Source organism: Strix aluco, chromosome 2 (assembly GCF_031877795.1).
Source record: "Strix aluco isolate bStrAlu1 chromosome 2, bStrAlu1.hap1, whole genome shotgun sequence".
Classification (NCBI taxonomy): Eukaryota; Metazoa; Chordata; class Aves; order Strigiformes; family Strigidae; genus Strix; species Strix aluco.
In genome coordinates, this window is record NC_133932.1 from 103,792,022 (window position 1) to 103,805,293 (window position 13,272).

Consider the following 13,272-nt stretch of genomic DNA (forward strand, 5'->3'; position numbering starts at 1 on the left):
CGCCCGCCCCTTCCTCCCCGGCGGCGCTGAGGGGGATGGAGGCCCCTTCCCTGCAGAAGCTGGTCCCGGGTCGCGGGCAGCGCTCCTCAGGCGGCGTCTGCACAGACGCGGGAAAGAGCAGGCAGCTGGCGAAGCCGCCATTTGGGGTGCGAGCCTGAGGGGAGCGGGGGTGAAGGCCGAGCCGTTCGTGGCGGTGGGCGCAGGGGCGGCCCGCCCGGGAGGCAGCGGGCTCCTCTGAAGCTCGGGCGCCTCCTCTCGCCCCAGCCTAGCGGGGGCCGGCACCCGCCGCTGTCGCTGTGCCTCAGCGAGCACCCCGTCCGCATGGCAGCTGCGGGCCGGGCCGGGCCCCGCGCTGAGGCAGCGCTGGCAGCATGAGGCCTCTCTCCTCCTCGTCCTCCTCCTCCTCCGCCGCGGATTCCCGTCTGCGAAACGCTTCACAAAAAAAGTGCCTTTTTCTCCACAGCCTCACAAGCGTGCAGAAAAGAACTGCGGCCTCATTTTTTTCTGAGTCAGCAGCAGCTGGGATTCGAGATCGTGTGTTTTGTTCGGCTGCTGCCACAGGCACCAAGGCAGCTGCGAGAGGGGAGTTGCTCAAACTCCAAATGCGAGTCTTATGATTTAGTCCACATTCTCTCTTCCTTTGTCGTACTAGGGAGGGTTAGAAGTACGGATATGCACTCGGCTGGTAGACTGGAGCAGAAGGGACTTGGGAAGGGAGTGATTTTCATTTACTGTTGGTCACACAACAGAGTGCTGTTGGAGACACGTTACTGTCTGCTGGAGATTTTCGCCACTTCTCCAACGCGTGTAAACTAAGCTGACAAATCCTCTTCCCTTTGTAATAGTTGCATCTATAGCAAGAATTTTTGTTGTCGAAGTTGTAACCTTACAGCATGATTTTTTTTTCATGTTTCCAATAAAGGCAAAACAACTTCCCCATGTTTAAAAACATTAATGTCAGTCCAGTGTTATCGCTTCAGATTTCCTAGTATTACAAAATACTTGTGCTACGGGGAAAAACCCCCTATTTTATAGTCTTGATTAAAAAAAACTAACCTCCCTCTCCGGTGCTTTCATCAATCCAGAATAGCTCTCAGGATAAGAACCGTCTCAGAGAGGCTTCTGCAACGCTTACCCGCATCCCTAGCAGTACGGCCAGCACTCCCCAGCTGCGGGGAGTGCTGCCAGACCAGCTGGCATCAGTCGCTTCAGTGTGGGTACGGCCGGCCTTCCTGAAAATGGGGTGAGGCGCGTTGGATTTGCAGGCTGCATGGGAGTCCAAGGGGAGAAACAGTGGATTGAACAGGGCAGCTGTGGCAGAGAACTGCTCGTTCCATAGTTTGTGGCGTTACTTCTATTCAACTAGAGCAAACTATCTCTGCTACAGTTCTGCTCCCGTTAGTTTTTTTAGTACTGATATGCTTATCCTTAAATTTAACCTTATGGACCAATCAATAAAACTCCTACATGGATTCAATCATAGAAAGTAATTATTTCCTTTAATTTTACATTCCACTAATCTTACCAGGCATCATATTTATTTATAATCCACCTTCTGTTGAGACATTGCAATATGCGAGGTTTTGAAGCCCTAGTAGTTTGGGCCAACAGTTGTGTTACACAAGCTACAAAGAAAGACCTTTGTGATGAATGGCACCCCAGAATTACGTTCAAAGTTTTGGGTTGTTTTGTCTGTGTGAGAGACAACTTGTAACTCCCCCAAGTCAGGGACTGAGAGAAATAGGCCTTCGAGAAAAAAACAGCCTGAGAGAGATAAGGGATGGGTGGGGAGCAGAGGCCCTCCGAGCAGAGGAATGTCTCAAACACTCGCAAGTAACAAAACTACAGTCACAGGGTGGACACTGTGGGGTTTGGAGCTGATAAGGCTGCCTGGACGACACAGGATGGGCTGGAGGAGGGAGCCCTGTGGAGACAGGACAGTTCTGCTTTGGTGCATCTTGTAAAGTTTCAAGGGCTATCTATCTGGTGAATGACCTTTGCTTCATTTTCCGTGAAATGCATATTAAAGTTGACATCTCTGAATATGCTAATGAAGATTAACAAGATCATGCTAATTACATCATCCCATGAAGCACCTTACCCCTCCCCATACATGGGATACGTAGGTATGTGGGTCAACCTAGGGGACGGACCCAAGGAAAGTGTGTCTAAATTGAGGGGGGGCAAGGAGTGAAATACAGAAATTAAAAACAAGTCATGAAGAAGACGGATGCATCCCTGATGAACTCAGACAGGACCAATGCAGGAACCTGGACCAGTGATCTCTGTTTCTCTATTCTATCTCCCTCCTTTTCTTTTCCCCCTTTCCCTCACTACCATAAGTAACACAAAGCATACTATATCACATGCCATAACTCGTTATACGCTTCACCAATTGTCATGTATCCAGTTAGTACACTGTGAAGTTAATAAATGTTTGGACTTTGAGACTTGTCTCACTGTTGTCCAGTCTGCTGGGGATTTACGACTGAGTCAATTGTCTCCCTTGTCTGAGTGAGACATGACAGACAGAAAAGGTGACATTTAAGTCCAGTTCTTGGATTTAGCTCAACTTTCATTTGAGCTAAAAAACATACAGTACTGCTGTTTCAACAGATACCCACAGCATGTTGGTTGCGTTCGAGTCTCTTCAGGAATGATTCATGAATTGCTCATGTCCCACCACAGACCCACACTGATTAATCACATTGACTGCTTCTCAGAGTGTTTTGGTTATTTATGATGATCATCAAAACATAATAATATAAAAACATTTCAGAGTAAATACAGAAAAATGTTTTTCCACTTGATTTATTTTCATAATAAACCAATTAAAAATACAAAAGACAAGGACCCAAGGTTCAGAGGGCTCCATCATTTAAAAATTTGTCTTTAAATACAAATTCACTCTGTAATATGAATACATATAACATTAGACCTCTAAACATAATGATCTTATTTGCATCTATCAAAAATTTGTATGGAAACAAATTAGCTGAAAAAACCTCCCTGTGACATTGAATGTACATTATTTACAATCAAAAAAAGAACTTAACAGTATTAATCGCCAAATACCTGCATAAATTGTGTATATTTCGTTTCCCTCCCCCCTTACAAAATAATCTGAAGTAGAAAGCAAGATTGTTAAGCTTCATAGTTGCAAAATGGCATGAAACCTTTGCACCTGTAGTGATGCTGTTAGCTTCTGTAATTAAATATATCTGATGTTTTTATATAAAATATAGACATGGCATTGTCCATTACTGGAATAAATGTTTGGTGTACTCTCAATAGGAGTGTATATTCAATTTTGCGCACACAAGAGCTTGTGCTGCAAAAAAATGCAAGAGGATACCTGGTTATCAAAATCTAAACTGGTGTAATTCACCACTATGAAACAGATACTTGATCATAAAAATTCATACACATGGAATGAAAATGTCCCACTAAAAGTAACTGTTGCTTCAGAAGTTAAGTGATACACGTACGGATTAAACAGAAAAGGTTATGGTAATGTTACTGCAATGTAAATCAGCAACAGGCTGAAAACGTACAATAAGAAGGAAGTTTGAAACTTTGGCCAACAACCTCAGGAGAAAGTCTTCATAGCATAAAAAGCATGTTCCTTCATGCCTGTATTTTGAAACATGAGTAATATATAATTTTATTTATATGATAACATTTAGCAATTAACAGAAAATCAAAATCCATTCTAAAGCATGAATTCTAACAATTAACTGCAGAAATTAAGTAGCTTTGCAAAATCTTGCTTCAGAATCAAATCATATATACATAACTGAAAAGGTCCCATCACATTTATGAAAAATAATCATCCACAGGGTCTTTTTTTTTTTTTTAATGTATTAATATGAACTGGGTTCCAATGGCTCATTTTCTTGCTTCACTTGAACATTAGATGGGAAGCCATTTGAACTGGACACTACCATCACAAACGGTTGCTGCTGGAATCTCTGCTCCGACTGCTCAGTATCATCTAATTTGTCAATGTCTTCTTCTTTTACCACTCCTTGTACGCCCATCTGTTTCGTTTCTGGTGCTTTAATAACCGAGGTGATCACCGTGCCCGATGGATGAGCTACCACCTGTGAGCTGCTAGGCGAAAATGTTACCACGGGGGTAGTGGCACTGAAGGATGGAGACGAAGCCATGTTGACTGTTCCGTTGCAAATTGTCTGCACACTGCTGGTGAGCACCTGCTGAACTTGCGCTGGGCTCAGCACAATTGAGGAAGGAGGCGAGACTGGCTTCTGAGACTGTAGCATGACGTTTTCTTTAAGAACCGTCATGGGTTGTGAAGTAGGAATGGCTTGTAAAATGAATTTTTGGGGTGTTGTTGCTGAGGCTGGATCTGTGCTGGCTATCACTGTAGTAAGAGGCACCGTCTGGAGTGTTACAGTATGCAGCTGCTGATTTCCAGGAGAAACAACCACTGGAACTTGGGTTGGAGTCTGTAAAGTCCTGTTAAAAGATTAGAAAAATATTATAGGGTCAGAACACTTCCACGCTGAATTCTGGAAAATAATTATAGATTTTACTATCGAAAAATCACTTGGCATCATAACATTTCAATTACCCAACAGTTCCGAAAGAGGTAGCAGTCGCTCTCCTAATAAGAACTGGACCTGACCCCTGAATTCAGCAACATGATTCCCGAAGTAAAGGTACCCTGCATGAACAATACTACCATCACCAAACTGAACAGCCTGCCCTTGAGACATTCAGTAGTTCACAGAAAACCTGGGAATAGCATCTAAGATCTCTCAAGCATCAACCAACATCACAAGCATGACCCACTACAGATCTGCCATCAATTTCATGAGGTGCCCTAAGTAATTTGTAAGTCATGAGCCTAAGTAATTCGTAAGTCAGGCCTGAATTCTTGTGACATCTCTATATATGTTTACCTATAAGCAAAAGTGTCTGCACTGTAACAGTGAGTCTGGTCAGGACCTTCTCAGACTCCCAGGACACACAGTTCTCTGTCTGCCAGGCCTGCATGCTCCTTCTGGTAAAGCAAGTGAACAGAATTTGCTCCCAAAACATCAGGTTAAATTAGGAACGATTCCATCAGTTGCAGGTTCCGACTTGGGTACCACATTACTTTCTATACAGGTACAGCTGAGAGGGCAACTTTAGAGGATTAACAGCCATCTTGCTGTAGTACGCAACTACTACAATGGACAATGGTGACTTAGAGATGTGACTGAAATGCATACACTCCAGTCATGCAAATAAAAACAAAACAACAAACAAAACACCCAAACCACAACATACTCCCAGTGAAGCAAATGTTTTCCAGGGGAGGGGAAGAGGAAGGGAAGGGTACTGCTCTGACACCCTTCCACAGCTTGCTCCAGCCCACCATGCTATGCTCTCTCTGACAACCTTTTTCTTTCCTTCTGCAAAGTTCTCTCCAACCTTCCTGCTTCTCTTTTTTAGTCTTAAGTTCTCCCTTGTGTTTTCTTTAACATATTTGACATTGACCTAAACCAAAAATAACTGTCTCCTCCTCCTCCTTGCTTATTTCTACCCCTGCTGAAATCACTTCAGATGGAAAGCAATTTACTGTCAACATTTGTACTTCAAATTCCATGCACAATACTGCATGCTCCTCCTTCTGAAGACTGGTCCTCAGATATGCTGTAAGGGTTGCCTACTATACACCTAACGTGGAATGTCCTCCTTTCTATAGTCCTTCTACCCACATAGTACCTATTTTTTACAGCTCTGAAATCCTATTTGCCAGTGTTTAGTCAATGACCAGTCAGATCAGACTCAGCATATTCAAAACTTCAATTTAAAATCATGTTGTGGCTATCACCACCACAACAAAAAGCTTACCAAAGCAGGACTTATGTGATGCTGAAGCTATGGGGCAATATGGATGCAGATGCTGCTGCTGGCAGTAGTCCAACTGCACAGGGAGCTGCATTCCCCCCTTCTTAGTGCAGCAGCAGAGACAAGTAAAGGAGTATTTGTAGAGGATTTCCCAGGTCCCTCTCAGCTCAGTCCTCTGGGAAATGCCTCTAGCCGAGCTCCAAAGATTGCTCCAGCAAGAGCAGCTCCAGTAACCCAGCTGGTATCAGTACTCCCTGAGCATCCTCCAACTGCCAGCCCCTGCTGCAGACAATCTTTTCCCCACCTCCTAGGTGGCTTGGTAATACAAGGAACAAAATCTGCATCTGTAGCTTTCTCTTCCTCACAAGAAAGAAGGTTGCAGTACCCAGGAATGCTGCTATAGCAAAACAAATCTAAATCCTTGCCCATGAGGCTCCCATGCAGGTCTCATCACAGAGGCCATAATAACCAGGACACAAAATTTGATGCAACTAATACCAGAGCCAATCTTGAGCTCGTGTTTCACACAACTGGAGACAGCCCAAGGCAGAAGCTCATGCAAATAGCGGCTGGCTAGAGGTGAAGCACCAGCTAGAGTGATCGCTTCCTTCTTTCCAACTTCTGGAGAACTTGGTGCTGCACAGCAAATACCAACAACTGAGCTTAAACTGCAAGGCTCAGAATGACAGCATCAAGGCTCATACCTAGTCTGCTAAGGGTTATCAGTACTCTTTTTTTCTTTTTCCCAGCAATTCCCCTGGGATCTTGATAGAAGAATCTCAAATGACTGTGTCAGAAATAGTAACAGGATGAGGGTATCCACTAGCTTTTTTTCTTTTTGTGGGGAAAAAAAAAAAAGTAAACTACCTACAGTTAGACAAACTTGCAGTAAAATCACAATGTCACATAGATGCAGCTCAACCCAGGAAAGTCTGTCTACAGAGACCAACAATGCAAGTGGAACAGCTAAGAAGGGAAGACACCTGACACTTGCCATAAGAAAAGTATTAAAAGTATCAGAGTAGATACCAAGCCAGCTCCTTAATCCATGAAGAAACTTACTTGAGCCTGAAGGATTAAGATCAACTCAGTAGTTGCAGTTTTGAAAGCATTAGCTAGCCTGTTCTGGTGGTATGCCATCCAAATATTACTCTGAAGCTACTTTATCATTCTTTAGCTGTTTTGTTTTAAAACAAAATAGTAAAAAAAAAAAAACCAAACCTTCTAGCTGCTAAATGGCTGTAAAGGACAACCTCAAAAAGTGTGAACTGAATCTAATCAAAGCAGAGGTCTTATGCAAAACAAGAGGAGCAACAGTTCTGAGAGGACCAAACCAGACCGTTTGTCTCAGCACACTGTAATCAGCATCCTGATGTTAAGCCACTTAATTCTCCTGAAAGCAAGTCTCATACCTGTACATCATACTGTGACTAATAGTTTATTCCAGATGCTCTAGCTTCTTCATCAGTCAAGATACATATATATGATACACACATATATAAACGTGTATACACATATACATCCACACACACAGAGTGTAAACTTGCTACAGGGAAAGCATGCAGATGTCTGTACAAGCACAGGATTAAGTAGCCCACAGCACCATAAATACACTTTGTTATTTATGCTAATGGTGACTAAGCAAGACATTTGCCTTAATTGGTAAGACTACAAACATTTGTGTCTGTTTACAAACTAAAAAAAAAAAAAATCTATCTGCACAAACTATTTGCCTTGAATATCATTGAAAAAAATACAGGTTTTGTTAATCATTTTGCCTGCTGAAAAAAAAAAACAACAGTACACACTACTTATAGAAGTGATCTGTTAACACTGGGCTACATTATTTTAGGTGCTTTGAACTGTGTATTTTGCTATGCTTCTGAATGTCACTATCAATTTTCTAACACCCTTCCTACTCTAAGAAACAAATCTATTGGATGATTACTTTAACAGTTCCTGCTGAGGTTACAAAAAGAACAAGAACATTGAGCAGCAGTGATGAAAAGGAAATGCTGCCATAAAACAATCTGGTTACAACTGAGAAAAGAATGACAAAAATTCTGAAGTCATTTTACCTTGGCAGAAAATGAACATCTATTTCTCAGCCTCTTTGGTACTGTTAACACCCTAGAATTGTGCAATATCATATTAGCTCATCAAGAGGTGACTAATGATAAAGCAAACAATAAGTGACAGGCAGGAAAAACAAGTTTATTCATGGTAATTTATACAAAATTTATGAAATGGAGAAAGGGAGAAGATACCAAAAGAAAATACTAAAGCTACAAGCCAAGGTAAAGAAAGTATTTCACAGCACAGTAAGGAAATGAAATAAGGCAATATTAAGAAATACACAGAGAGAGGTAACGGAAGAGAATTCCCTCTCCAACATACACATTGTTCAACCTGCAGCTACAGGGGAAACGATGGCCTTGAAATAAACGGGTGAATTTCCAGGGACTTTCCCCATTTGTTCAACTAACTGGTTGCAAACAACTCATTCAGTCAAGCTAGGAAGAGCAAGGGAGTTGAAGGGGTGAGATGTGTTTGTCAGAACCACTTCAGATGCCCAAGTCAAGAGGCAATCTCTTTTGAGTGACTATAGGAAGCATCAGCCAAATGCAACTCAGGAGCTCTACTGTCACTGCAAACTGCTCCACAGCTGTGCTTGTGTACATGATCCTCACAATCGTCAACAATCTTGTCAATACTTCACCCAGCATATTGCCTCGTAGCCACCGGCCCTTCTATAGCATAAGCCATGCAGACAGGAGCTGCTCAGCAGTCTAGGGGGAAATGTCCATGAGAGGTAGAAAGGCACTTGATGCCTTCACCCCTAGTCTGAACACTGCCTCCTCTGAAGGGAGGGCAAAACTCTTCTGTTCTTGTCTAGCTCTTTGCCTGGACAAGATAATCTCTTACGTCATGAGGACAGAGACAGTGGACTCAACTCTCAAGTCTGGTGTCCTTTTTACAGACCCAAGCAGTCTTGCAGCCTTCTTTCCAGAATTTTTCAAAACTGCACACTCACCTGAATTAAAACTCAGAAACTTGGCTACTAACAGAGACCTGCAGAAACCCCACCTCTTTTGACAGTGCCAAAGACATGTAAAGAGAGCTCCTGTGGATAGTTTCTCATTGTGCAGAAAAAAAATTGATCTGTCTAGATGACTCTGAAGTCCCTTCTGTGGGTAAGCAGCCTTCTTCCTACCTACTGCAGAAATTAAATCAGAAATGGGCTTAAGAAAAGGTCTTCTCAGCTGCAGGAAAATCAAATCAAAATGTTTGGTTATAACCAAAGTCTTTGCAGTGATAGAAGTTGTTGCTATTGTAAATGTGATCTTGGAAACACACCCTATTGTAAGCTAAATGAGAGTTTCTTGTAGAAGCCCACTGAGATCACATCAGCCTATTTCTGACCAACACCTCCCTCAGGAAAGGGCATTTTCCTCACCATCGTGAAACCTGAAATGCAGTCAAGCCTTCACTTAGAGATTGACAGAGATCAGCTCTTTGCACCAGTCACCTGCTTCCCTTCCTTTTGGGAAGGCTACAGCAGTGGTTAGCCAGATCCAACAGTATCTGCTAGGCAGTGTGCTGGAGAGCTTCTAATACAGGCCCTCCTTTCGAGAACGAAGACCCAACTTGTTGCAGTGACGGATGACTATTGTCTAACTGCAGACAGAGGCAAAGCACATGCACCAATGCTGGCTGATCAAAGTTAAAAATATTAGCCAGGAGTTGTTTCTCATTACCTAGAAGTCCTCAGCTGGCGTCATATTCATTTGTTCATGTTCCTCTACAAGTCCCAGGGAGCCCTAGTGAGCTCTTTACTGAGACTGACAACTGTAACAGTTTTTATTCAGCACACCTATAGGAACAGCAGAGGAGTAGTGATGGGCTACAACACTAGCTGAGATTGTGCAGATCTGACTCTCATTCTTATTCAGGGAAAAAGGACTGAAAGCAGATGGTCAATGCAAAATCTCAGTAGGACAGTGCCAGACTGCCTCCCTGTGTCTGTGTGGTTATGCAAGCTCAAGCAAAACCCATATAGATAGGGTGCAAAGTATAATTACAGAACATAATGGTGATATTCACTGCACAACTTACACAAGCTAACGTCTATACATGGCACAAGATGAAGACACTTCATCTGAAATAGCAGCTGTAATCACATTTTCAGAGTTGATAAACTCATGCTAGACAAATCTGTCTGGTTTTCAGCATCAGCATGGCTGCAATCAGACCACCAATACATCATAGCCTGGACACAGAAACAGACTGTGAAGCAACAGCAAAAAGCATATGTGTTTGCTTGGGGTAAACATGACTTTCAAAGGTAATTCCCTCTGCTTATTGGGACAATCCACTGCACTGGCATACTGTTGGCTTCATCACTGTTCTTACACAGAATGCTCATGCCCAGAAAAAACACGATTCACCTTCAGCTACTTCCTTCTCCTCTTGAATGAGGATCTTGCCACTGTGGTCCACACTTGTGTCACCTTCAGGATGAATTACTGCAATGTTTTCTACCCCAAAGGTTGCAAAAAGGTCAAGATGATAGCTGTGGCTGATTCATCATGTAGCAGTTGTCCAGTTCAGAAGTGAACACACAAAGCATATCCCACTGGTCCTCTGTGGTCTGTATTAGCTTTTCCCCCAGCTACAAAACAGTGTCAGGATACTGGTCTTCTAACATGCTCTGTCCAAGCTATCACAATGACAACTTGAAAATACAGAAAAGAAACAATAAACTGAATTTTGATAGAAACATTGTCTTTAAAACCTGAAGTCTGCTAAAGTATTGCACAGGATCTGTCAGCAGTCAGCTAATTGCAAGTTTCTTGGTATACAGAGCTGTCAGCCATAAGATTCAGCTATGTCCCATACAGTCAATAACACACAGACACATATAATTTTAAATTACTCACGATATGATCTTCTTTGAACCATTAGTAACATTAGAACCTCTTTTCACTCCATCCAGAAGACACTCCATCTTAAATCACTACTACTCTAGATTAAAGGTAAACGAAAATGCATCTCTCTCTCTGCAGCCCTAGTCATTTAAGGGGGCAATTCAATTGCCCAAACACAGGCACCTTAAAGCCCTGTACGATGTCCTAGACTACCCATGACAAGGTAAGTCCTAGCCTTACAGGAGAGGTACACTTTATGGAGCAACAGAAAGGATGGCCTTTACACTCACTACTACCTAGTGAACATGGAGCTGAATCCCAGGCCTACTTCAGTGCCTCTGAATTCCAAAGTAAAGCACAATTACTCCAACAAACCAGATATTCTGGTTAACCCATGTCAGTTATTCTGATTTAAACAGAACAATTTTACAAGCACTAAATTCAAAGAGCCTTTTTTTTTTTTCTTCCTTAAAAAAGCTGGCTCACTGGAAAAAGCTAGAAATAAAATGCTCATCCAGAGAGGCATTTTTGGTTTTGTCTTATAACTGGAAACATGTGGTGCCAAATTCAGCTCCCAGATACATGACTGTAGACTGCAGTAACTGTGCTTGCATCCACTGAGCCAGAGCAGTTAGACCTGCAGAACAGCAGTGAGTTTGTGTCCTGGTTTCGGCTGGGATAGAGTTAATTTTCCTCCTAGTAGCTGGTACAGTGCTGTTTTGGATTTAGCATGAGAATAATGTTGGTAACACACAGTTACCCATGCTCTGCCAGTAAGCAGGTGCATAAGAAGCTGGGAGGAAGCATGGCCAGCACAGCTGACCTGAACTAGCCAAAGGGATATTCTATAACGCAGAACGTCATGCTCAGTATATAAACTGAGGGGACTTGGCCGGGAGGGTCGGATCGCTACTCAGGTATCGGTCAGGGGGTGGTGAGCAATTGCACTGTACATCACTTGTCTTTTCTTGGGTTTTATTTTTCTCTCTGTTATATTTCTTTTCATTACTATTATTATTACATTTTATTATTATATTTTTATTATTGTTATTATATTTTATTTTAGTTATTAAACTGTTCTTATCTCAACCCACAACTTTTTCCTTTTTTACGATTCTCCTCTCCATCCCACTGGAAGTAGGGAGGAGTGAGCAAGTGGCTGTGTGGTGCTCAGTTGCTAGCTGGCATTAAATCATGACAGTTTGCAATTCTGAATATTCCCACTGGGTATACTAGATGTCTTCCCAGTCAGCAAAACCCAATTTGCATGACCTGAACCTGCTTCTGCCCTCTTTCCCAAGCTTGGGTTAGCATCACATCATGGCCTTTCTGTTTAAGCACTGGCACTGAAGAAGAGGCATCTATCCCTGGTGAGCAACACTTCTCCTTGTCTCCCCTGCACACAGCAGCACCAAACTTGTATAAAAAGCCCATCAAAAGCCATCCAAAAGCCAAGACTTTCTGCTTCAGAGTAAGACACTACCCTCCCCTTGAAGTACACAAAACTGCATGAGCTTTGTGCAGCTATAAATGAAGCCACTGCCTGTCTTCTGTGAAGAACCAACCCCTGATTTTCACTGGCATGCCCATGTCTTTGAGAAATGCAAAGAGGCCCTGGGGAACGGCTGCCATGTGCTCCCAGTGATGCTCTGGGAGTAGCCTTTACCAGGCAATGCTGCCTAGCACAGGGGAAGGATGGTGACACGAGCCCTTCACAACATTCTTCAAATATGATTCTTTTACCAAGTCCCTCAGCAGAGAAGACGCATGTTTGGACTTCTCCTCTGTAGGATATGGTTAAGTGTTAAGAAGTCAATTGTTATGACCTCAAAAATCCTCAATATTTTCTCTCTATTTTTTTTTTCTTCTCACAACACAACAAACGCAAACTGCTGCAGAGGGAAGACCGTTTATTTCCCTGAAGAAGAGGGAAGAACATTTATATAAATAAAACTTTAGAAGCTATATTGAGTAAGACAAATTATATGGGTCCAAGATGTTCACACTTCAAAGAGGAGCCCAACCACTAACCAGTATGCATCAGAAAACCTCCTGAGGATCATTCCCAAACCCTGGTTGCCATTTCGCCCAAGCGACCTTGATCTATGTGCCCCAAACTCTGAACACCAACTGGCAACCAATGTTGCTATTTGTCTTCATGCTTCCTTATAAAACTACTGTAAAGAGACTCCAACCACAACCCTACAGAGAGTGTGCATACATCAGAACGTTTATCAGCTCTTACTCTGTAACGGCAATCGTACCTGCTGTACATTTTCAAATCATGTAGACCATTCATTACAACCCTCATGGAAGCCCCACTGCAGCAATTCAGAAAGTGTACACAAACACATTCAACTGCTAGAGATTTACAGCTGTTTGAACAAACCAACCCAAAATCCAGTTCCTTTGTTTTAGCCTTATTATAAAACAAGACCTAAAACATACCTCAAAAAAATGTTCCATGTGCCATTCTACCTCACCA

The 13,272-nt window shown here is 42.6% G+C and overlaps 1 protein-coding gene across 8 annotated transcripts in view; it reads right to left on the reverse strand.

Moving 5' to 3' along the window:
* Positions 1-2,795: 2,795 nt before the first annotated feature.
* Positions 2,796-13,272, reverse strand: part of ELF1 (E74 like ETS transcription factor 1) — a 96,915-nt gene continuing 86,438 nt past the window's right edge. For all 8 annotated transcript variants that reach the window (XM_074815576.1, XM_074815584.1, XM_074815581.1 and 5 more), the window contains one exon: positions 2,796-4,479. In XM_074815576.1, coding sequence (XP_074671677.1) covers positions 3,864-4,479 — 616 coding nt within the window. In that variant the 3' untranslated portion in view covers positions 2,796-3,863. The remainder of the gene's footprint in view (positions 4,480-13,272) is intronic.